The sequence below is a fragment of the Leptodactylus fuscus genome, chromosome 1 (assembly GCF_031893055.1).
Source record: "Leptodactylus fuscus isolate aLepFus1 chromosome 1, aLepFus1.hap2, whole genome shotgun sequence".
NCBI lineage: Eukaryota > Metazoa > Chordata > Amphibia > Anura > Leptodactylidae > Leptodactylus > Leptodactylus fuscus.
Genome location: NC_134265.1, coordinates 4,652,687 through 4,676,426, shown reverse-complemented (window position 1 = coordinate 4,676,426; position 23,740 = coordinate 4,652,687). Strand labels below are relative to the sequence as shown.

Below are 23,740 nucleotides of genomic sequence, written 5' to 3'. Positions count from 1 at the left end.
TCTCACAGGGAAGTTACTGTGGTGAGAAGGTCCGGAGTAGTGCGGAGGAGACGAGAGGGGAGAGGTGAGGAGAGGTCCGGGGGTGATAGTGAGGAGAGGTCCGGGGGTAATAGCGAGGAGAGGTCCGGGGGTAATAGTGAGGAGGGGTCCGGGGGTAATACTGAGGAGAGGTCCGGGGGTAATAGTGAGGAGAGGTCCGGGGGTAATAGCGAGGAGAGGTCCGGGGGTGATAGCGAGGAGAGGTCCGGGGGTGATAGCGAGGAGAGGTCCGGGGGTGATAGTGAGGAGAGGTCCGGGGTAATACTGAGGAGAGGTCCGGGGGTAATAGCGAGGAGAGGTCCGGGGGTAATAGCGAGGAGAGGTCCGGGGGTGATAGCGAGGAGAGGTCCGGGGGTGATAGTGAGGAGAGGTCCGGGGGTGATAGCGAGGAGAGGTCCGGGGGTGATAGCGAGGAGAGGTCCGGGGGTAATAGCGAGGAGAGGTCCGGGGGTGATAGCGAGGAGAGGTCCGGGGGTGATAGCGAGGAGAGGTCCGGGGGTGATAGCGAGGAGAGGTCCGGGGGTAATAGCGAGGAGAGGTCCGGGGGTGATAGCGAGGAGAGGTCCGGGGGTGATAGTGAGGAGAGGTCCGGGGTAATACTGAGGAGAGGTCCGGGGGTAATAGTGAGGAGAGGTCCGGGGGTAATAGCGAGGAGAGGTCCGGGGGTGATAGCGAGGAGAGGTCCGGGGGTGATAGTGAGGAGAGGTCCGGTGTAATACTGAGGAGAGGTCCGGGGGTAATAGTGAGGAGGGGTCCGGGGGTGATAGCGAGGAGAGGTCCGGGGGTGATAGCGAGGAGAGGTCCGGGGGTGATAGTGAGGAGAGGTCCGGGGTAATACTGAGGAGAGGTCCGGGGTAATACTGAGGAGAGGTCCGGGGGTAATAGCGAGGAGGGGTCCGGGGGTAATAGCGAGGAGAGGTCCGGGGGTAATAGCGAGGAGAGGTCCGGGGGTAATAGTGAGGAGAGGTCCGGGGTAATACTGAGGAGAGGTCCGGGGGTAATAGTGAGGAGAGGTCCGGGGGTGATAGTGAGGAGAGGTCCGGGGGTAATAGCGAGGAGAGGTCCGGGGGTAATAGTGAGGAGGGGTCCGGGGGTAATACTGAGGAGAGGTCCGGGGGTAATAGTGAGGAGAGGTCCGGGGGTGATAGTGAGGAGAGGTCCGGGGGTAATAGCGAGGAGAGGTCCGGGGGTAATAGTGAGGAGGGGTCCGGGGGTAATACTGAGGAGAGGTCCGGGGGTAATAGTGAGGAGAGGTCCGGGGGTGATAGCGAGGAGAGGTCCGGGGGTGATAGTGAGGAGAGGTCCGGGGTAATACTGAGGAGAGGTCCGGGGGTAATAGTGAGGAGGGGTCCGGGGGTAATAGCGAGGAGAGGTCCGGGGGTAATAGCGAGGAGAGGTCCGGGGGTAATAGTGAGGAGAGGTCCGGGGTAATACTGAGGAGAGGTCCGGGGGTAATAGCGAGGAGAGGTCCGGGGGTAATACTGAGGAGAGGTCCGGGGGTAATACTGAGGAGAGGTCCGGGGGTAATAGTGAGGAGGGGTCCGGGGGTAATAGCGAGGAGAGGTCCGGGGGTGATAGCGAGGAGAGGTCCGGGGGTAATACTGAGGAGAGGTCCGGGGGTAATAGCGAGGAGAGGTCCGGGGGTAATAGCGAGGAGAGGTCCGGGGGTAATAGCGAGGAGAGGTCCGGGGGTAATAGCGAGGAGAGGTCCGGGGGTAATAGCGAGGAGAGGTCCGGGGGTAATAGCGAGGAGAGGTCCGGGGGTAATAGCGAGGAGAGGTCCGGGGGTAATAGCGAGGAGAGGTCCGGGGGTAATAGCGAGGAGAGGTCCGGGGGTAATAGCGAGGAGAGGTCCGGGGGTAATAGCGAGGAGAGGTCCGGGGGTAATAGCGAGGAGAGGTCCGGGGGTAATAGCGAGGAGAGGTCCGGGGGTAATAGCGAGGAGAGGTCCGGGGGTAATAGCGAGGAGAGGTCCGGGGGTAATAGCGAGGAGAGGTCCGGGGGTAATAGCGAGGAGAGGTCCGGGGGTAATAGCGAGGAGAGGTCCGGGGGTAATACTGAGGAGAGGTCCGGGGGTAATACTGAGGAGAGGTCCGGGGGTAATACTGAGGAGAGGTCCGGGGTATTGCTGAAGTGAGAGCCAGAGCTGTTAGTGAGGAGAAGAGTCCTTTGTGTGATAAGGTTAAGGGTCGGGGCTATTTCCGAGGTGAGGGTCGGGGCTATTTCCGAGGTGAGGGTCGGGGCTATTTCCGAGGTGAGGGTCGGGGCTATTTCCGAGGTGAGGGTCGGGGCTATTTCCGAGGTGAGGGTCGGGGCTATTTCCGAGGTGAGGGTCGGGGCTATTTCCGAGGTGAGGGTCGGGGCTATTTCCGAGGTGAGGGTCGGGGCTATTTCCGAGGTGAGGGTCGGGGCTATTTCCGAGGTGAGGGTCGGGGCTATTTCCGAGGTGAGGGTCGGGGCTATTTCCGAGGTGAGGGTCGGGGCTATTTCCGAGGTGAGGGTCGGAGCTATTTCCGAGGTGAGGGTCGGGGCTATTTCCGAGGTGAGGGTCGGGGCTATTTCCGAGGTGAGGGTCGGGGCTATTTCCGAGGTGAGGGTCGGAGCTATTTCCGAGGTGAGGGTCGGGGCTATTTCCGAGGTGAGGGTCGGAGCTATTTCCGAGGTGAGGGTCGGGGCTATTTCCGAGGTGAGGGTCGGGGCTATTTCCGAGGTGAGGGTCGGGGCTATTTCCGAGGTGAGGGTCGGAGCTATTTCCGAGGTGAGGGTCGGGGCTATTTCCGAGGTGAGGGTCGGGGTCCAGCTTCGTGTCACCTGCTGATGTACATGTGACTTATGGGGGGAGATTTCCCGTTACCCTATTACCCCCGTACTAGTGAGCGCTCAGACATTTCTCACCCATCTTGTGATCCCATTCTCGCCCCTTTATCACGTTTCGGCTGTGACTTGTATTGATTTGCTGCCAGTATGAGGCTTATACCCCGTGCCCGGGTGCAGTAGGGGGGTAGTGCGCGGCACAGGTGTATCTTCCCGGTGTCTCGCCCTGCACTACATGGTGGTGTTATCTACTCTACATATATGTCTATCATTACAGGACTGTCTCTTCTTCTCTAGGTCTGTTCCTGCGGAGCTGTAGAGCGCTTTATTATGGAGGGGGACGAGGCTCCCCTGCTGTACCCCTCACTCTTCGAAGAATGTGAAAGGAATCACTTTAGTGCGGTGGACGTCCGATCCCGGAGGTAAGAGGGTAACGGGGTCTGTCCTATAGGGTGGCTGGGAGGATATATAGGGGTTGTCTAAGCGGCATGACATATACGTCCGATACATGCTACAGTCAGATTTTAAAATGAACCTCCCTAAGAGGCGACTGCTGGTCCAGACCCCAGTGCCTGGTACTGCCATGATGTCTGCCGCAGACCCCAGTGCCTGGTACTGCCATGATGTCTGCCGCAGACCCCAATGCCTGGTACTGCCATGATGTCTGCCGCAGACCCCAATACCTGGTACTGCCATGATGTCTGCCGCAGACCCCAGTGCCTGGTACTGCCATGATGTCTGCCGCTGACCCCAATGCCTGGTACTGCCATGATGTCTGCCGCAGACCCCAATACCTGGTACTGCCATGATGTCTGCCGCAGACCCCAGTGCCTGGTACTGCCATGATGTCTGCCGCAGACCCCAATACCTGGTACTGCCATGATGTCTGCCGCAGACCCCAGTGCCTGGTACTGCCATGATGTCTGCCGCTGACCCCAATGCCTGGTACTGCCATGATGTCTGCCGCAGACCCCAATGCCTGGTACTGCCATGATGTCTGCCGCAGACCCCAATGCCTGGTACTGCCATGATGTCTGCCGCAGACCCCAGTGCCTGGTACTGCCATGATGTCTGCCGCAGACCCCAATGCCTGGTACTGCCATGATGTCTGCCGCAGACCCCAATGCCTGGTACTGCCATGATGTCGGCCGCGGGGGGAGGTTGCCGCACACCCCATACACATTAGGTGGTCGGTCATAAGAATGCTAGTCGCACTCCGTGTCCTGATCTCCATAACAATGCCCCTTCAATCAGTGGGGGATGGGGTGGGCAGTGTATACAATGACTCCTGTTTCCGCTTCCGTTTCAGGCCCTTCCACATAGAACCGTCCTACATCACCAGCATCAATGACGACCCCCCCAGGGTGACCCCTCACGCCGCCGCCATGAACAAACGCATCCACTACTACAGCAAGCTGGGCCATCCATCGGAGCGCTCGCTGGTAGGAGATTAGCACGGACTAATATTTACATTGTTAAAGGGGATGTCCCACGTCCGGGGATACTTGTACTCTGTACTTTGGCTTTTCCGACACTCCCATTGACATAAATAGTGCCGCACTTGCGACCCGACCGCCGCACTGTCCAGAACGGGACTAAAAGGTGAAGGTCCGAGCAACAATCTGCAAATGACCCCTATCCTGTGTATGGCAGACAGTGTGAAATCCCTTTAATAGAGGGGAAGAGCAGCAGAGTCTTCTCCAGGGACACAACCCCTTAAACCTCTCGCCTCCTCTTGTTAGTCTGTTCCTGCCCCATACACACACAGATCAGGTCTTGGGGCCACACTGATATTACGGGGCCCTATACTTCACTTGTGTCCTTTAGGTCGCTCCGGATCACGTCATTCCGGCACCAGAAGAAATCTACGTTTACAGCCCTCTCGGAACCGCTATCAAAATCGATGGAGAAGGCTCGGAAAAGAACTCCAGTATCGTCACCATGTAAGTCGGACAGCGAGAGTGATTGGAAAAATTATGTAAACCCATCTTCTGGGACTTAGACGTTGGTGACTTTTCCGGGACCGGGAACCTCCGCAGATCAGTTGGTTGAAGAGGCCGCAGCGTTCAAGTGAGCTCTGCAGCCTCCTTACTAAATACCATGTCCATATTGGGCTGTGCTTGGTATTCCAGCTCAGTCCCATTTGCTTAAATGGGACTCAGACGCTGCTGTGCCACGTGACCAGTGAACATGTCATTGGTGTCGCCGCAGCCTCTTCAATCAGTTGATCTTTAATGTCCGTTGCTCTCATCCATCGCTATCAGCCCATAACCCTGGTAAACGGTTCCAGGCTGCCATTACATATTGCTACTTGCACGCGGTCACCTCAGGCTGGCGTAGACGCTGCCGCTGACTGTCGCCGCCACAATTACTGTATAATATAATGAATCCTTATTTTTCAGATTTATGATCTGGAACACGATGATGGGGACGTCTATTCTCAGTATTCCCTGGGGAATCAAACAGGTAACACCAGAGGGGGAAGTATCAAGCAGGCATACACCACCCGCTGCCTCATAAACCTCCACAATGCCATAGTCTGATGCTGCCTTATTGACATAGGGAGTGGTGATGAGGGGTCCACAGACCAAGACGTATACAGGAGTTATCTCAACAAGACAGTCACTTTCCAAGTGCTCCTTAGAATAGGCCGTCCATTGAAGATCAGTGGGGGTCCGACATCCGGGGTCCCTGCTGATCAGCTGTCTGATGATACAGCAGAGCTAACTGAATGCCACTTCCGTTTCACAGATCATGTGACGTTACGTTATCTCGATTGAAAGGAATGGGGCTGAGCTGCAATACCAAGCCCAACCACTATACAATATGTGGCGCTGTGCTTGGTTCTCAGCCAGGATATTGTAGCGCTCACACGAACGATTTGTCCTTCAGCAGTGTCACTTGACAAGGTTGTTTTTAGGCTCTGTTCAGACATTTCATGTTATGTTACAGTTTCCATTACTTTTAATGGTGAGAATAGTGCAGCTTGTAGCGCTATCCTGACATCAAAGCAACAGGATCCTCTGTAGACACTAATATACTCCACGGGGTCTGACCAGATCGGGCCCACGACAGACTATAAAATTGGCCACAGCTCAGGCACAGGTCACAGAGCATGCCCACAACACTCCCATAGTCATAGGGGTGTCTGTACAGGCTACGGAGCATTCCCACAACACTCCCATAGTCATAAGGGTCTCTGCACAGGTCACAGAGCATGCCCACAACACTCCCATAGTCATAAGGGTCTCTGCACAGGTCACAGAGCATTCCCACAACATTCCCATAGTCATAGGGGTCTCTGCACAGGTTGCAGAGCATTCCCACAACACTCCCATAGTCATAGGGGTGTCTGTACAGGCTACGGAGCATGCCCACAACACTCCCATAGTCATAGGGGTCTCTGCACAGGTTGCAGAGCATGCCCACAACACTCCCATAGTCATAGGGGTCTCTGCACAGGTTGCAGAGCATGCCCACAACACTCCCATAGTCATAGGGGTCTCTGCAGACACACTGCAGCAGACCCGTCCTACGTGGCCTTAGCCTAAAGGAGGAACCCTGTATTATTAGACCCCAAGGACTCGCAGCACTCCTGCCCCGGGGGAGGGACCTCTTATCCTTCGGCTTACTATAACCTCTGTGTATATTATTCCTGAATATTTCTTGTCTCTTCCAGGCCGGGTTCACAACTGGAGTCGTCGTCCTGTTCCTGATGGGCCTTTTAACCCTTTATTGCTGCTATCGGGTTGTGAAGTCTCGAGGGATGATACGTAAGTCTCCCGACTGACTGTAGATTTGTGTCTGCCAAGCTGTGACACTTAAAGGGACGGTCCAGGAATGAATCATTTATTGCTTGTCCTTCGAATAGGCCATAACTATCTGATTATTGGGGGGCTGATAGGTGGCCCCTGCCTGGGTCAGCTGTACGGGGCCACGTCTCATACTATAGACAACATGGGCTGGAAGCAATTGGTTCTGTCTATTATAGTGAGCGGGGCTGCGATTCAGCTCCAGTTGGGACATACTGGTGCCTGGTCACTATACAGGGACACGTCTATAGTACGGGCATCAGATCTGTCCGGGGGCTACCTGTGAACCCCCAATCAGATATTTATGGCCTATGTTAAGTTACTGGACAACCCCTTTAAGATTATTGCTAGTCTGTGATCTTCTAAACGTTAAAGGAAAGTCACTGGATGAGCCATATTGGCTCTCCTGTATCTCCACCTGATCACGTGACCTGTCTGTAGGTTCTCCTCTAGCCCGTATCCTCTATAAGCAGTGCCCCTGACTCTTATTTGCAGCTTCCGTTGACACCTCGCACTGGGAGTTTCCTGACGTCTGTCAGTATTATTTCGGGTCCTTTGGCCGCTGGTCCAGCCTCCTGTTCTCCATGGTGTCGCTGGTTGGAGCCATGATTGTCTACTGGGTGCTCATGTCCAACTTCTTCTTCAATACTGGAAAATTTATATATAGTAAGTATCCGATCCCGATTTATTACGGAGCGGTCAAAGACGATATCCTGGAGATTGGGGGAGACTTCTCAGTCGTGTCTGAGTGTGCGCCATAACGCCTTAAAGGTGCTGTCCAGGGCTGTGATAGTGATCTCCACTCCTTCTTCTCAGGCAGTAAGATCACATCCGTTGGTCACTTGGCCATACTTCAGCTCAGTCTCTTTCAAATGAAGGGGCGGAGCTGCAGTACCAAGCACAGCCACTATACTGTGTGAGGCGCTGTGCTTGGGAACTAGTGGGGAGGCTGCAGGAATCAATGTCATTGTCCAGGATGGAAAACCCCCCACAAAAGTGTCCTGTGTGAATACTGTGCAGGATCAGGAGGTGAGGCCAGATAATACCGCCAACCTGTGTCTTATGTATTGTAGATTATATTCATCACGTCAACGTCACAGACATCGGGCTGAGCACAAACGGGAGCGACAGAGGTGAGGAGCGGCCCCTGTGCCTGCGTAGTGCGGTTATCGGGGGGGGGGAGTCACTGAATCTTTTGTCCCTTTCCTTGTCTCTGAGCTCCTGATATCTGACGGCCGTGCTGATACCAGATGAAAGAATTAGACGGAACATGGAGTCACTTTTTTTTTTTTCTTTCCCTTTTTAGTAATTTGCCCGAACACCGGAGGCGCTCTACCACCCAATGAGACGGCGGGGGTGACTGGTGGAAACGGGACAGGATATGAGCAGTTTGAGGAGTGGTGGAGTAAAACGAATACCGTCCCCCTGTACCTGATAGTCGTCCTCCTGCCGCTCCTCAACTTCCGATCTCCATCCTTCTTTGCTAAGTTCAATGTCTTAGGTAAGTGAGCGGGCGATGTGTTATCCAATGGATTATATACAAGATCTCCGGCACACACGGGACTCTGCAGGCGGAGGGGTCGCCGCAGTTAAAGGGATTGCACTCAGCTAGTGATCAGTTAAAGGGATTGCACCAAGTTATGAACTTTTTCCGATAAGATAGAGGATAACTTCGTGATCAGTGCATGTCTGACTGCCGGGACCCCCACCCATCCCAAAAACAGGGCTCTGGCTCTCCCATCCTGATGGAACAGTAAGCTGAGCACATGTCCATACAGTGCAGCGCCCTCTACAGAGGGAATGGAATGGCTGGGATTACCGAAACCCCGCTCTCAGGATCCCATTGGTCAGACCCCATCAATCACAAAGTTACCCCCTTTCTTATATATAGGGGGCACTTTGGTGCAACCCCATTAAGGAGAAAACTGGTTGGAGTCGGCAGGAGATGGTGAGGCCGGGGGCGCTATCCTGCCACGCTGGAAATAGTGAATGTGAACAGAGTCCAACAATCCGCAGGCACAATACTGAAAGTGAGAGGAATCGTTTAAATGTCAAAATTAAGACAAGGAACAAAATGTCAAGCAATTGTTGTATATAACTATCCAGTATAGGTGTGATGTATATACTATATACTATGTCTGTCTATTCCTCCTGTACTTCTCAGGCACGGTCTCCGTCCTCTACTTGGTCTCTCTTGTCACCTACAAGGCCTTTCGTATTGGATTTCATTTTGACTTTCACTGGGATAAAGTACAAGAATATTTTGTTCCTGGTAAGGATGTGAAGAAGAACATTGAGTGTGACCTCGCTGATGACCCCACCACATTCTGCTTACTTATTTCCTTATGTCTGTGGCTGGAGAGCTGATGAGATATCCCCCCCCCCCCTCCTGTACTTCTTAAAGGAATCTGTCAGCGGGTTCACCCTTCAAAATCATTTACTGGGGTGATGGTCATTACATACATGGGGTGATGGTTGAGCGGGTCTTAATACCCCTACACTTGCCCACATCAGTCACCCTAGGTATGTTCACTGCGCCCCTGTTATATCCATCACCCCAGATATGTTCACTGCTACCCCATGTTATATCCCTCACCCCAGATATGTTCACTGCTACCCCATGTTATATCCGTCACCCCAGATATGTTCACTGCGCCCCTGTTATATCCGTCACCCCAGATATGTTCACTGCTACCCCATGTTATATCCGTCACCCCAGATATGTTCACTGCTACCCCATGTTATATCCGTCACCCCAGATATGTTCACTGCTCCCCTCTTATATCCGTCACCCCAGATATGTTCACTGCTCCCCCATGTTATATCCCTCACCCCAGATATGTTCACTGCTCCCCCATGTTATATCCGTCACCCCAGATATGTTCACTGCTCCCCCATGTTATATCCGTCACCCCAGATATGTTCACTGCTCCCCATGTTATATCCGTCAACCCAGATATGTTCACTGCTCCCTCATGTTATATCCGTCACCCCAGATATGTTCACTGCTCCCCATGTTATATCCATCACCCCAGATATGTTCACTGCTCCCCTCTTATATCCGTCACCCCAGATATGTTCACTGCTCCCCCATGTTATATCCCTCACCCCAGATATGTTCACTGCTCCCCTCTTATATCCGTCACCCCAGATATGTTCACTGCTCCCCCATGTTATATCCGTCACCCCAGATATGTTCACTGCTCCCTCATGTTATATCCGTCACCCCAGATATGTTCACTGCTCCCCATGTTATATCCATCACCCCAGATATGTTCACTGCTCCTCCATGTTATATCCGTCACCCCAGATATGTTCACTGCTCCTCCATGTTATATCCGTCACCCCAGATATGTTCACTGCTCCCCATGTTATATCCATCACCCCAGATATGTTCACTGCTCCCTCATGTTATATCCGTCACCCCAGATATGTTCACTGCTCCCTCATGTTATATCCGTCACCCCAAATATGTTCACTGCTCCCCCATCTTTTATTGATCACCCCAGATATGTTCGCTGCTCCCATGTTATATCCGTCACCCCAGATATGTTCACTGCTCCCCCATGTTATATCCGTCACCCCAGATATGTTCACTGTCCCCTCTTATATCCGTCACCCCAGATATGTTCACTGCTCCCCCATGTTATATCCGTCACCCCATATATGTTCACTGCTCCCCCATGTTATATCCGTCACCCCAGATATGTTCACTGCTCCCTCATGTTATATCTGTCACCCCAGATATGTTCACTGCTCCCCCATCTTTTATTGATCACCCCAGATATGTTCGCTGCTCCCATGTTATATCCGTCACCCCAGATATGTTCACTGCTCCCCCATCTTTTATTGGTCACCCCTATCTTCTATATATCAGCTATTCACAGACTCCCTGTAAAAATGGCGTCTCTTGAACCCCTTTATCCAGTGCCGGTGACTTGGCAGTGGGTCCCCCGTCATACAGTCCTATGAAAAAGTTTGGGTACCCCTATTAATCTTAATCATTTTTAGTTCTAAATATTTTGGTGTTTGCAACAGCCATTTCAGTTTGATATATCTAATAACTGATGGACACAGTAATATTTCAGGATTGAAATGAGGTTTATTGTACTAACAGAAAATGCGCAATATGCATTAAACCAAAATTTGACCGGTGCAAAAGTATGGGCACCTCAACAGAAAAGTGACATTAATATTTAGTAGATCCTCCTTTTGCAAAGATAACAGCCTCTAGTCGCTTCCTGTAGCTTTTAATCAGTTCCTGGATCCTGGATAAAGGGATTTTGGACAAACAATTCAAGTTCAGTTAAGTTAGATGGTGGCCGAGCATGGACAGCCCGCTTCCAATCATCCCACAGATGTTTAATGATATTCAGGTCTGGGGACTGGGATGGCCATTCCAGAACATTGTCATTGTTCCTCTGCATGAATGCCTGAGGATTTGGAGCGGTGTTTTGGATCATTGTCTTGCTGAAATCTCCATCCCCGGCGTAACTTCAACTTCGTCACTGATTCTTGAACATTATTCTCAAGAATCTGCTGATACTGAGTGGAATCCATGCGACTCTCAACTTTAACAAGATTCCCGGTGCCGGCATTGGCCACACAGCCCCAAAGCATGATGGAACCTCCACCAAATTTTACAGTGGGTAGCAAGTGTTTTTCTTGGAATGCTGTTTTTTTTGGACGCCATGCATAACGCCTTTTTTTATAACCAAACAACTCAATCTTTGTTTCCAAAATGAAGTTGGCTTCTCCAAATGTGCTTTTTCATACCTCAGGCGACTCTATTTGTGGCGTACGTGCAGAAACGGCTTCTTTCTCATCACTCTCCCATACAGCTTCTCCTTGTGCAAAGTGCGCTGTATAGTTGGCCGATGCACAGTGACACCATCTGCAGCAAGATGATGCTGCAGCTCTTTGGAGGTGTCTGTGGATTGTCCTTGACTCTTCTCACCATTCTTCTTCTCTGCCTTTCTGATATTTTTCTTGGCCTGCCACTTCTGGGCTTAACAAGAACTGTCCCTGTGCTCTTCCATTTCCTTACTATGTTCCTCACAGTGGAAACTGACAGGTTAAATCTCTGAGACAACGTTTTGTATTCTTCCCCTGAACAACTATGTTGAACAATCTTTGTTTTCAGATCGTTTGAGAGCGGGCTGTCCATGTTCGGCGACCATCAAACTTAACTGAACTTGAATTGTTTTGTAGAAAGAAATGGTCCAAAATACCTTCATCCAGGATCCAGGAACTGATTAAAAGCTACAGGAAGCGACTAGAGGCTGTTATCTTTGCAAAAGGAGGATGTACTAAATATTAATGTCACTTTTCTGTTGAGGTGCCCATACTTTTGCACCAGTCAAATTTTGGTTTAATGCATATTGCGCATTTTCTGTTAGTACAATAAACCTCATTTCAATCCTGAAATATTACTGTGTCCATCAGTTATTAAATATATCAAACTGAAATGGCTGCTGCAAACACCAAAATATTTAGAACTAAAAATGATTAAGATTAATAGGGGTGCCCAAACTTTTTCATAGGACTGTATATTAACCAAATCGCTGTCCTGTGATACGGTGAGTGACTCCACCCCCGCTCGTAGACTGGATTAAGAGCCGGTTACATGGGACGACCACATGACTGGTGGACATAGATACGGAATAAACAGGATACGTATGGTGGGTCACACGGACATGTGGGAGGGGCTGACGCTTTTGCCGCCCTCCTTCATCACTCGGATGTCTTGGCCCGTTACTAATAATGAGAACAGTTCCCTATTTCTTAGGACAGGTCGGGAATCGCTGACAATCTTCTTGTCTTACAGAATTCCGGCTTTCCTTCCCTCAGCTGACCGGGATCCTGACTTTGGCCTTCTTCATCCATAACTGCGTCATCACCCTACTGAAGAACAACCGGAAGCCCGAGAACAATGTAAGTCGGAGGATTGTGTGGGGTCTGTTAGTAACCCCCAGGTCAGTAATAGTGCGGGGCCCTGTCCCGGATTGGTGGGGCAGTTACCTGATCGTTGGGCCCCTCCGCCGGCTCTGCACATGTCAGACCTGGAGCCTGTTATGGCGCCATATTGAGGCTTCAGCATTACTGGATTTATTATTATGGGGTTATGTAGTAACTGTAAAGGTTGTGGTTACCTGTAGATGATGCTAGGGGGCGCTAAGTGATGCCGGACTGACCGGCGATCCCTATGATCACTAGTAGAGGGTATTTTACCATATGACTGTCCTTACAGATACGAGACCTGTCGGTGGCGTACCTGCTTGTCGGACTGACCTACATGTATGTTGGGGTGATGGTGTTCGCCTCATTCCCGTCTCCTCCTCTGGACAAGGAATGTATTCAGCAGGTAAGTGCACCTCTCTGGGCTGCCATGTATACGGTAGGTCACCGCTGGGACCCGCACTTATCCTGAGGAGAGTCAACCGTGCTCTCTAGTGACAATAGAGAGCTTGCATGTATGGCCACAGATGGGGGTGCATGTCTTACATACCTGAGGTGGGAATTGTAGTATATAGGTTGCCATTCAGGCAGCATGTTACATGGCCGCCACTCAGGGAATAATATCAGGATGGGGCGGGTCCTCCAGTCCAATGTTAGTTCCCCTTACCATTCTGGTCCAGAAGACAAGTGACCTCTGCGGCCAATCACTGAGCTCAGCAGTCACGTCGGGTGACATCACTGCTATTACCTTACCGGTGCCTAACAGTGATTGGCCGCACCGGAGTCACTTGATATTATGGCCGACATTGTCATCCTGGGGCCGGAGCTGCCGATGGTCTCATCTTATACTTTGTGCCTTTATTTTCTTGTCATTTCTCTCGTTATTTTCTGTTCCCATTCTAGAACTTTCTAGATAACTTCCCCAGTAACGACGTTCTCTCATTCATCGCGAGAATATTCTTACTCTTCCAAATGATGACGGTCTACCCGCTGCTGGGGTATCTGGTCAGGGTGCAGCTCCTGGGACATGTGTTTGGAAATACTTATCCAAGGTGAGAGGTTAAGGAGGAACAAGAACTAAAGTTATAGGAGCAGGTCAAGGGGCCGAATAGTCAGAGACAAGAAGTAGAATGGAGGAGTCTGCAACATCTTATTAAGTTGTGGTGTTTTTTTTTTTTTTTTTCATTTCAGCATTGTCCATGTCCTGGGACTCAACATTGTTGTTGTCAGCTTTGGTGTCCTCATGGCCAGATTCTACCCAAATATTGGAGGCATCATCAGGTAGGAAGCAGTGACTGCACCAGCAGAATAGTGAGCGCAGCTCTGGACTATAATACAGGATAAGTAATGTAATGTATGTACACAGTGACTGTACCAGCAGAATAGTGAGCGCAGCTCTGGAGTATAATACAGGATAAGTAATGTAATGTATGTACACAGTGACTGTACCAGCAGAATAGTGAGCGCAGCTCTGGAGTATAATACAGGATAAGTAATGTAATGTATGTACACAGTGACTGCACCAGCAGAATAGTGAGCGCAGCTCTGGGGTATAATACAGGATAAGTAATGTAATGTATGTACACAGTGACTGCACCAGCAGAATAGTGAGCGCAGCTCTGGAGTATAATACAGGATAAGTAATGTAATGTATGTACACAGTGACTGCACCAGCAGAATAGTGAGCGCAGCTCTGGGGTATAATACAGGATAAGTAATGTAATGTATGTACACAGTGACTGTACCAGCAGAATAGTGAGCGCAGCTCTGGGGTATAATACAGGATAAGTAATGTAATGTATATACACAGTGACTGTACCAGCAGAATAGTGAGCACAGCTCTGGAGTATAATACAGGATAAGTAATGCATGTACACAGTGACTGCACCAGCAGAATAGTGAGCGCAGCTCTGGAGTATAATACAGGATAAGTCATGTTGTATGTACACAGTGACTGCACCAGCAGAATAGTGAGCACAGCTCTGGAGTATAATACAGGATAAGTAATGTAATGTATGTACACAGTGACTGTACCAGCAGAATAGTGAGCGCAGCTCTGGAGTATAATACAGGATAAGTAATGTAATGTATGTACACAGTGACTGTACCAGCAGAATAGTGAGCGCAGCTCTGGAGTATAATACAGGATAAGTAATGTAATGTATGTACACAGTGACTGTACCAGCAGAATAGTGAGTGCAGCTCTGGAGTATAATACAGGATAAGTAATGTAATGTATGTGCACAGTGACTGTACCAGCAGAATAGTGAGCGCAGCTCTGGAGTATAATACAGGATAAGTAATGTAATGTATGTACACAGTGACTGCACCAGCAGAATAGTGAGTGCAGCTCTGGAGTATAATACAGGATAAGTAATGTAATGTATGTACACAGTGACTGCACCAGCAGAATAGTGAGCGCAGCTCTGGAGTATAATACAGGATAAGTAATGTAATGTATGTACACAGTGACTGCACCAGCAGAATAGTGAGTGCAGCTCTGGAGTATAATACAGGATAAGTAATGTAATGTATGTACACAGTGACTGCACCAGCAGAATAGTGAGCGCAGCTCTGGAGTATAATACAGGATAAGTAATGTAATGTATGTACACAGTGACTGCACCAGCAGAATAGTGAGCGCAGCTCTGGAGTATAATACAGGATAAGTAATGTAATGTATGTACACAGTGACTGCACCAGCAGAATAGTGAGTGCAGCTCTGGAGTATAATACAGGATAAGTAATGTAATGTATGTACACAGTGACTGCACCAGCAGAATAGTGAGCGCAGCTCTGGAGTATAATACAGGATAAGTAATGTAATGTATGTACACAGTGACTGTACCAGCAGAATAGTGAGCGCAGCTCTGGAGTATAATACAGGATAAGTAAAGTAATGTACACAGTGACTTATCCAGGGTTACAGCATATGTTATAGTCCAGAGCCACGCTTATTATTCTGCAGACTTCAGAGCTGTAATCTCGCAGCATTCCCTAAGTTTTCTCTCTTTGCACAGTGTTTTCTCTGGTGAATGTCGCAGTGACGTTTCTGGTCATTTAGCCATTGTGTAATATTGTGATTTTCTTTTCTCAGGTTCTCCGGAGCTGCGTGCGGTCTTGCCTTTGTCTTCGTCTACCCCTCTCTTATCCACATGATCGCCTTGTATCGTAGGCAGCAGCTGCGCTGGTATTCGGCGGTCGCTCACGTCTCCATCATTCTCCTCGGCGTTGTTAACCTCCTGGCACAGTTTCTCATGTGAAGCGTTTATGGAGGACAATAATATGAAGAACTTCTGACAGTTTCTTTGTGCGGATGATTTTCTGCTGCTAAATCTCACTGAAATCCTACATTGGCACAAGAAGCTGTAAAACATGGCGGCCGCCGCGCTGTACTGGGTGGCAGGAGCGGCCTGGGATGAGATTTACTCTGGACTGCCGGTGCTTGTACCATGTGCTGCAGGTAACGTTCTACTCTATGGGGTAGCGGATTTATTAAAAAAATCTGAAAAAGTGAGGCCCGTCTGGATTATAAAGTATTCCCTGCCGTGCCTCGGGCGCTCTCCACTCCCACTGCAGGGTACGGCGCTGGTTGAGGTTCTCGTGGTTACGTTTATATATATATTTTGTAATTTTCCATATCCTTAGCTATAGCTGAAAAATAATCCTGATATTCTGTAGTTTTCCCTCTGACCATTGAGCTTCCTGCTCTGTAGAGATCACGTCTCATCAGTCATCTCCTAAATATCACGGGCAGGATTACAATGAAAGTGACACTACAGCAGGAGGCAGATGACAGGATCCATCACTGGTGGTAGGCAATGTACAGTCTCCTTTACAGTGAGCATGCCCACAACATTCCCATAGACGTTAGTAGCTGAAGGGGATAGTTGGCCTTCTCCCCCTCCCCCTCTGTGGTCACCTCTGCAACAAGCTTGTCCACAACCCTTTCCCTTAAAGGACAGCTGACCTGCGCTCTGACCTCTACAATGAGCATGCCCACAACATTCCACCATAGAAGTCAGTACGGGATGGAGATTGCTGCCCTCTCCCATCTCCATGCACAGTATGGTCTATTACAAGCATGCCCACAACACTCTCCCACATAAATCAGAAGGTGTTTGGGAGAGCGCCCCTCCTCCCACTTCCTGCACAGTGACCTCTAAAATGAGCATGCCCACAACATTATGTCTGTGTGACTGGTGTAAAGCCAAACACTTGTACTGACAAGATGGCCGGTGTCTAGAATAATATAAAAAAGAGGAATAAAAAGATGATGAAAAGTCGCTGTGTCAGTATAGAATATAATTCTATAAATACAGATAATGATACAATGAGTTCCTTCACTTCCTCAGCTCTCGGCTTCTTCTCACTTTTCAGATTATTTCTTCTTTGGTTTGGTGATTATCTGAATAAACTTGTAGTAGACGGGGCCAAAATTCTAAGAGAGGAGAGAAGAGGTTAAAGGGGGAGTATCTTATGGTCAGACCCCACTGATCCTGGGAATGGGAACAGGAAATCAGAGATTATACTGTATACAGTGCAGAGCTCGTCCTATTACCCCGTATACAGTGCAGAGGTTGTCCTATTACCCCCGTATACAGTGCAGAGCTCGTCCTATTACCCCCGTATACAGTGCAGAGGTCGTCCTATTACCCCGTATACAGTGCAGAGGTCGTCTTATTACCCCCGTATACAGTGCAGAGCTCGTCTTATTACCCCCGTATACAGTGTAGAGCTCTTCCTATTACCCCGTATACAGTGCAGAGGTCGTCCTATTACCCCCGTATACAGTGCAGAGCTCGTCCTATTACCCCGTATACAGTGCAGAGCTCGTCCTATTACCCCCGTATACAGTGCAGAGCTCGTCCTATTACCCCCGTATACAGTGCAGAGCTCGTCCTATTACCCCCTTATTCATTGCAGAGCTCGTCCTATTACCCCGCATACAGTGCAGAACTCGTCCTATTACCCCGTATACAGTGCAGAACTCGTCCTATTACCCCCGTATAGTGTAGAGCTCGTCCTATTACCCCGTATACAGTGCAGAGCTCGTCCTATTACCCCGTATACAGTGCAGAGCTCGCCCTATTACCGCGTATACAGTGCAGAGCTCGTCCTATTACCCCCGTATTCAATGCAGAGCTCGTCCTATTACCCCGTATACAGTGCAGAACTCGTCCTATTACCCCGTATACAGTGCAGAACTCGTCCTATTACCCCATTTACAGTGCAGAGATCGTCCTATTACCCTGTTTACAGTGCAGAGCTCGTCCTATTACCCCTGTATACAGTGCAGAGCTCGTCCTATTACCCCTGTATACAGTGCTGAGCTCGTCCTATTACCCCCGTATACAGTGTAGAGCTCGTCCTATTACCCCGTATACAGTGCAGAGCTCGTCCTATTACCCCCGTATACAGTGCAGAGCTCGTCCTATTACCCCGTATACAGTGCAGAGCTCGTCCTATTACCCCCGTATACAATGCAGAGCTCGTCCTATTAGCCTGTATACAGTGCAGAACTCGTCCTATTACCCCGTATACAGTGCAGAGCTCGTCCTATTACCCCCGTATACAGTGCAGAGCTCGTCCTATTACCCCGTATACAGTGCAGAGCTCGTCCTATTACCCCGTATACAGTGCAGAGCTCGTCCTATTACCCCCGTATACAGTGCAGAGCTCGTCCTATTACCCCGTATACAGTGCAGAACTCGTCCTATTACCCCGTATACAGTGCAGAGCTCGTCCTATTACCCTGTATACAGTGCAGAGCTCGTCCTATTACCCCGTATACAGGGCAGAGCTTGTCCTATTACCCCTGTATACAGTGCAGAGCTCATCCTATTACCCCGTATACAAAACACAGTAGAATTTTCTAGAAGTTTTCTAGAGGATTTTCTCACCTGGATGATTTGGTGAATGAGCCCCAGATAGGCAGCAATGACCAGAGCCATGAACAGATCAAACACGGCCGGTTTCACCCTGTAAGAGACATCGGTGAAAGGAGGATTCACAACCCCGCGCCGCCTGCCTCGTGTGCACCAAATGAAAAAGCCCCCCTGTCATGCTTCGCCCCCTCGACTTCGGGAGTGCCAGCCCATCACAAGTAACTCCCCCAGAGCCCGGGCATTTTTGGGTGCTGCATGGTCTCAAGTAGTGACTATACCTCCTATATTAACCCTAACCTGTCTGGGTTGATGTGGACACAGCAGGCGGTGCCTCATACTGAAAGTTACCGAGGGCAGCGCCACCTACTGGATCCACAGCAGACCCGGCAGCTCCTGATTTTACCCCTCCATTCTAGTATTTAGAGTACAGCTCTGCGCCCTTCAGACTGTAGTAACTGGATCGGCACCATCTTATTATAAGCAGATCCGTATTATGTGACACTCAGATTGCTTAAGGACCTCGGGTCGTGTCATCTCAGGTCCTTTAGCAGCTAGAACTCATCTGTCATTGACAATACAGAGATGAGGCTCCCTCTAGTGGAACATACTAAAAATTATTGAAAGTTTCAGTATTAAAAAAATCTATATATATAATGTAGAAATTTTTATTAATAAAAAACAAGGGATTTTTTTGGGTAACATTCCCAGGAACGATCTGCAAGTCTATACATGGACTGACCTGTGTGATGTCATCGTCTGCTTCATCTGATCATAGAACACAAACTCCGGATTCCTAGAAGAGGGGGAGGGGGGATAAATGGTGTAATGATACAAGTGAACACCAGGGGGCAGAGTGATGTGACCCACATCTGTACACCCCACCAGTTACCGGGCCCCTGGAGGCCTCACTGCAGACTGGGAATGGGTAGGGATGAATTGTAAATGATGACTAGAATAAGACTCTGGATAGCCTGAGGTGGAGATCCCCTTTAAGTATAGACAAGTACCTGTCGTCTGGCTTGAAGACATGGCGTCTAACATCCTTCAGGTGTCTTCTAAACAGATGCTCCATGGTGGTCAGTACTGGGTGGTTCTTCGTGATCAGTTGTGCGGCCCGAGGCTGCGAGGTCAACCAGTCCAGAATGGCCGACAATCGCTGCTCCTGGACGCCCTGTAACCAGCAGCAATCAATAAGGGGGGATTCAGTCACTGGATGGAAGATGATGAGAGTTATACTGGTCACTCACCAGGTCTCCTTCAAAGATGCGAACATGTCTTGGGGTTTTCTGAAAAGTGAAGACAATTTGTGTCATGTATTCTGCAAGATTACCACAAGGGGGCAGAGCTGGGCTATGAGAAGGCTCTATGAGAGAGTATACAGTAATCTATACACTATATGTATATAAGGGATATGTGCACTGGCGGGAGTATAATACATGGATAATATAATGTGGGGTTCGGGTTATTTGTTTCATTTTTCTATTGTTTTTAAATATTTATGTCAATCATAGCAGTTTCCAATCTCCACCACCAGGTGTCAGTGTGACATCATAGCGGGCCCTCAGAGAGCAGTGTGTGGTTCCTATACTATTATTCATGGTGGTGTCGCCATTGCAAATTTAGTGATCACCAATGACCAGCAGATACTTCTTCTACAGAGGGATAGTTCATTAGCAGGTTAGTGTCACTGGGGTGATATGCTGGTTCTGGTGACAGTAACCTATCTATCTGCAGGGCTGGGGTGATATGCTGGTTCTGGTGACAGTAACCTATCTATCTGCAGGACTGGGGTGATATGCTGGTTCTGGTGTCAGTAACCTATCTATCTGCAAGGCTGGGGTGATATGCTGGGTTCTGGTGACAGTAACCTATCTATCTGCAGGACTGGGGTGATATGCTGGTTCTGGTGACAGTAACCTATCTATCTGCAAGGCTGGGGTGATATGCTGGGTTCTGGTGACAGTAACCTATCTATCTGCAGGGCTGGGGTGATATGCTGGATCTGGTGACAGTAACCTATCTATCTGCAGGGCTGGGGTGATATGCTGGTTCTGGTGACAGTAACCTATCTATCTGCAGGGCTGGGGTGATATACTGGTTCTGGTGACAGTAACCTATCTATCTGCAGGGCTGGGGTGATATGCTGGTTCTGGTGACAGTAACCTATCTATCTGCAGGACTGGGGTGATATGCTGGTTCTGGTGACAGTAACCTATCTATCTGCAGGGCTGGGGTGATATACTGGTTCTGGTGACAGTAACCTATCTATCTGCAGGGCTGGGGTGATATACTGGTTCTGGTGACAGTAACCTATCTATCTGCAGGGCTGGGGTGATATGCTGGTTCTGGTGACAGTAACCTATCTATCTGCAGGACTGGGGTGATATGCTGGTTCTGGTGACAGTAACCTATCTATCTGCAAGGCTGGGGTGATATACTGGTTCTGGTGACAGTAACCTATCTATCTGCAGGGCTGGGGTGATATACTGGTTCTGGTGACAGTAACCTATCTATCTGCAGGGCTGGGGTGATATGCTGGTTCTGGTGACAGTAACCTATCTATCTGCAGGGCTGGGGTGATATGCTGGGTTCTGGTGACAGTAACCTATCTATCTGCAGGGTTGGGGTGATATGCTGGATCTGGTGACAGTAACCTATCTATCTGCAGGACTGGGGTGATATGCTGGATCTGGTGACAGTAACCTATCTATCTGCAGGGTTGGGGTGATATGCTGGTTCTGGTGATAGTAACCTATCTATCTGCAGGGCTGGGGTGATATGCTGGTTCTGGTGACAGTAACCTATCTATCTGCAGGGCTGGGGTGATATGCTGGTTCTGGTGACAGTAACCTATCTATCTGCAGGGCTGGGGTGATATGCTGGTACTGGTGACAGTAACCTATCTATCTGCAGGGCTGGGGTGATATGCTGGTTCTGGTGACAGTAACCTATCTATCTGCAGGGCTGGGGTGATATGCTGGGTTCTGGTGACAGTAACCTATCTATCTGCAGGGCTGGGGTGATATGCTGGATCTGGTGACAGTAACCTATCTATCTGCAGGGCTGGGGTGATATGCTGGTTCTGGTGACAGTAACCTATCTATCTGCAGGGCTGGGGTGATATGCTGGTCCTGGTGACAGTAACCTATCTATCTGCAGGGCTGGGGTGATATGCTGGTCCTGGTGACAGTAACCTATCTATCTGCAGGACTGGGGTGATATGCCGGTTCTGGTGACAGTAACCTATCTATCTGCAGGGCTGGGGTGATATGCCGGTTCTGGTGACAGTAACCTATCTATCTGCAGGGCTGGGGTGATATGCCGGTACTGGTGACAGTAACCTATCTATCTGCAGGGCTGGGGTGATATGCTGGTCCTGGTGACAGTAACCTATCTATCTGCAGGACTGGGGTGATATGCCGGTTCTGGTGACAGTAACCTATCTATCTGCAGGGCTGGGGTGATATGCCGGTTCTGGTGACAGTAACCTATCTATCTGCAGGGCTGGGGTGATATGCCGGTACTGGTGACAGTAACCTATCTATCTGCAGGGCTGGGGTGATATGCTGGTTCTGGTGACAGTAACCTATCTATCTGCAGGGCTGGGGTGATATGCTGGGTTCTGGTGACAGTAACCTATCTATCTGCAGGGCTGGGGTGATATGCTGGATCTGGTGACAGTAACCTATCTATCTGCAGGGCTGGGGTGATATGCTGGTTCTGGTGACAGTAACCTATCTATCTGCAGGGCTGGGGTGATATGCTGGTCCTGGTGACAGTAACCTATCTATCTGCAGGGCTGGGGTGATATGCTGGTTCTGGTGACAGTAACCTATCTATCTGCAGGGCTGGGGTGATATGCTGGTCCTGGTGACAGTAACCTATCTATCTGCAGGACTGGGGTGATATGCTGGTTCTGGTGACAGTAACCTATGTATCTGCAGGGCTGGGGTGATATACTAGGTCTGGTGACAGTAACCTATCTATCTGCAAGACTGGGGTGATATGCTGGTTCTGGTGACAGTAATCTATCTATCTGCAGGGCTGGGGTGAAATGCTGGGTCTGGTGACAGTAACCTATCTATCTGCAGGGCTGGGGTGATATGCTGGGTCTGGTGACAGTAACCTATCTATCTGCAGGGCTGGGGTGATATGCTGGTTCTGGTGACAGTAACCTATCTATCTGCAGGGCTGGGGTGATATGCTGGTTCTGGTGACAGTAACCTATCTATCTGCAGGGCTGGGGTGATATGCTGGTTCTGGTGACAGTAACCTATCTATCTGCAGGGCTGGGGTGATATACTGGTTCTGGTGACAGTAACCTATCTATCTGCAGGGCTGGGGGGATATGCTGGTTCTGGTGACAGTAACCTATCTATCTGCAGGGCTGGAGTGATATGCTGGTTCTGGTGACAGTAACCTATGTATCTGCAGGGCTGTGGTGATATGCTGGTTCTGGTGACAGTAACCTATCTATCTGCAGGGCTGGGGTGATATGCTGGGTCTGGTGACAGTAACCTATCTATCTGCAGGGCTGGGGGGATATGCTGGTTCTGGTGACAGTAACCTATCTATCTGCAGGCTGGGGTGATATGCTGGTTCTGGTGACAGTAACCTATCTATCTGCAGGGCTGGGGTGATATGCTGGTTCTGGTGACAGTAACCTATCTATCTGCAGGGCTGGGGTGATATGCTGAGTCTGGTGACAGTAACCTATCTATCTGCAGGACTGGGGTGATATGCTGAGTCTGGTGACAGTAACCTATTTATCTGCAGGGCTGGGGTGATATGCTGAGTCTGGTGACAGTAACCTATCTATCTGCAGGGCTGGGGTGATATGCTGAGTCTGGTGACAGTAACCTATCTATCTGCAGGGCTGGGGTGATATGCTGGTTCTGGTGACAGTAACCTATCTATCTGCAGGACTGGGGTGATATGCCGGTTCTGGTGACACTAACCTATCTATCTGCAGGGCTGGGGTGATATGCCGGGTCTGGTGACAATAACCTATCTATCTGCAGGGCTGGGGTGATATGCCGGGTCTGGTGACAGTAACCTATCTATCTGCAGGACTGGGGTGATATGCTGGTTCTGGTGACAGTAACCTATCTATCTGCAGGGCTGGGGTGATATGCTGAGTCTGGAGACAGTAACCTATCTATCTGCAGGGCTGGGGGGATATGCTGGTTCTGGTGACAGTAATCTATCTATCTGCGGGGCTGGGGTGAT

The 23,740-nt window shown here is 49.8% G+C and overlaps 2 protein-coding genes across 2 annotated transcripts in view; one reads left to right on the top strand and one right to left on the bottom strand.

Moving 5' to 3' along the window:
* SLC38A9 (solute carrier family 38 member 9) lies at positions 1 to 16,920 on the top strand. The gene is made up of 15 exons (XM_075267286.1): positions 1 to 64; positions 3,151 to 3,275; positions 4,163 to 4,295; positions 4,681 to 4,796; positions 5,256 to 5,319; positions 6,533 to 6,626; positions 7,161 to 7,331; positions 7,739 to 7,798; positions 7,972 to 8,166; positions 8,830 to 8,937; positions 12,493 to 12,599; positions 12,916 to 13,029; positions 13,527 to 13,675; positions 13,815 to 13,904; positions 15,721 to 16,920. Exons 2-15 carry the CDS (start codon positions 3,184 to 3,186, stop codon positions 15,884 to 15,886), a joined length of 1,659 nt encoding a protein of 552 aa, XP_075123387.1. The 5' UTR covers positions 1 to 64; positions 3,151 to 3,183; the 3' UTR covers positions 15,887 to 16,920.
* Positions 16,919 to 23,740, bottom strand: part of LOC142197164 (BOS complex subunit NCLN-like) — a 23,020-nt gene continuing 16,198 nt past the window's right edge. Inside the window, exons 11-15 of the mRNA XM_075267274.1 lie at positions 19,759 to 19,797; positions 19,519 to 19,682; positions 19,251 to 19,304; positions 18,527 to 18,605; positions 16,919 to 17,064 (exon numbers count right to left, since the gene is read on the bottom strand). Of these exons, the coding sequence (XP_075123375.1) occupies positions 17,005 to 17,064; positions 18,527 to 18,605; positions 19,251 to 19,304; positions 19,519 to 19,682; positions 19,759 to 19,797 (396 nt within the window). The 3' untranslated portion in view covers positions 16,919 to 17,004. The remainder of the gene's footprint in view (positions 17,065 to 18,526; positions 18,606 to 19,250; positions 19,305 to 19,518; positions 19,683 to 19,758; positions 19,798 to 23,740) is intronic.

Excerpts from the sequence above, each read along its gene's own strand:
- SLC38A9 (XM_075267286.1), top strand. The coding sequence starts at position 3,184 with ATGGAGGGGGACGAGGCTCCCCTGCTGTACCCCTCACTCTTCGAAGAA. Across the intron at positions 4,296-4,680 it reads ATCCATCGGAGCGCTCGCTG|GTCGCTCCGGATCACGTCAT; the intron begins GTAGGAGATTAG and ends TGTGTCCTTTAG. Across the intron at positions 13,676-13,814 it reads TTTGGAAATACTTATCCAAG|CATTGTCCATGTCCTGGGAC; the intron begins GTGAGAGGTTAA and ends TTTTCATTTCAG.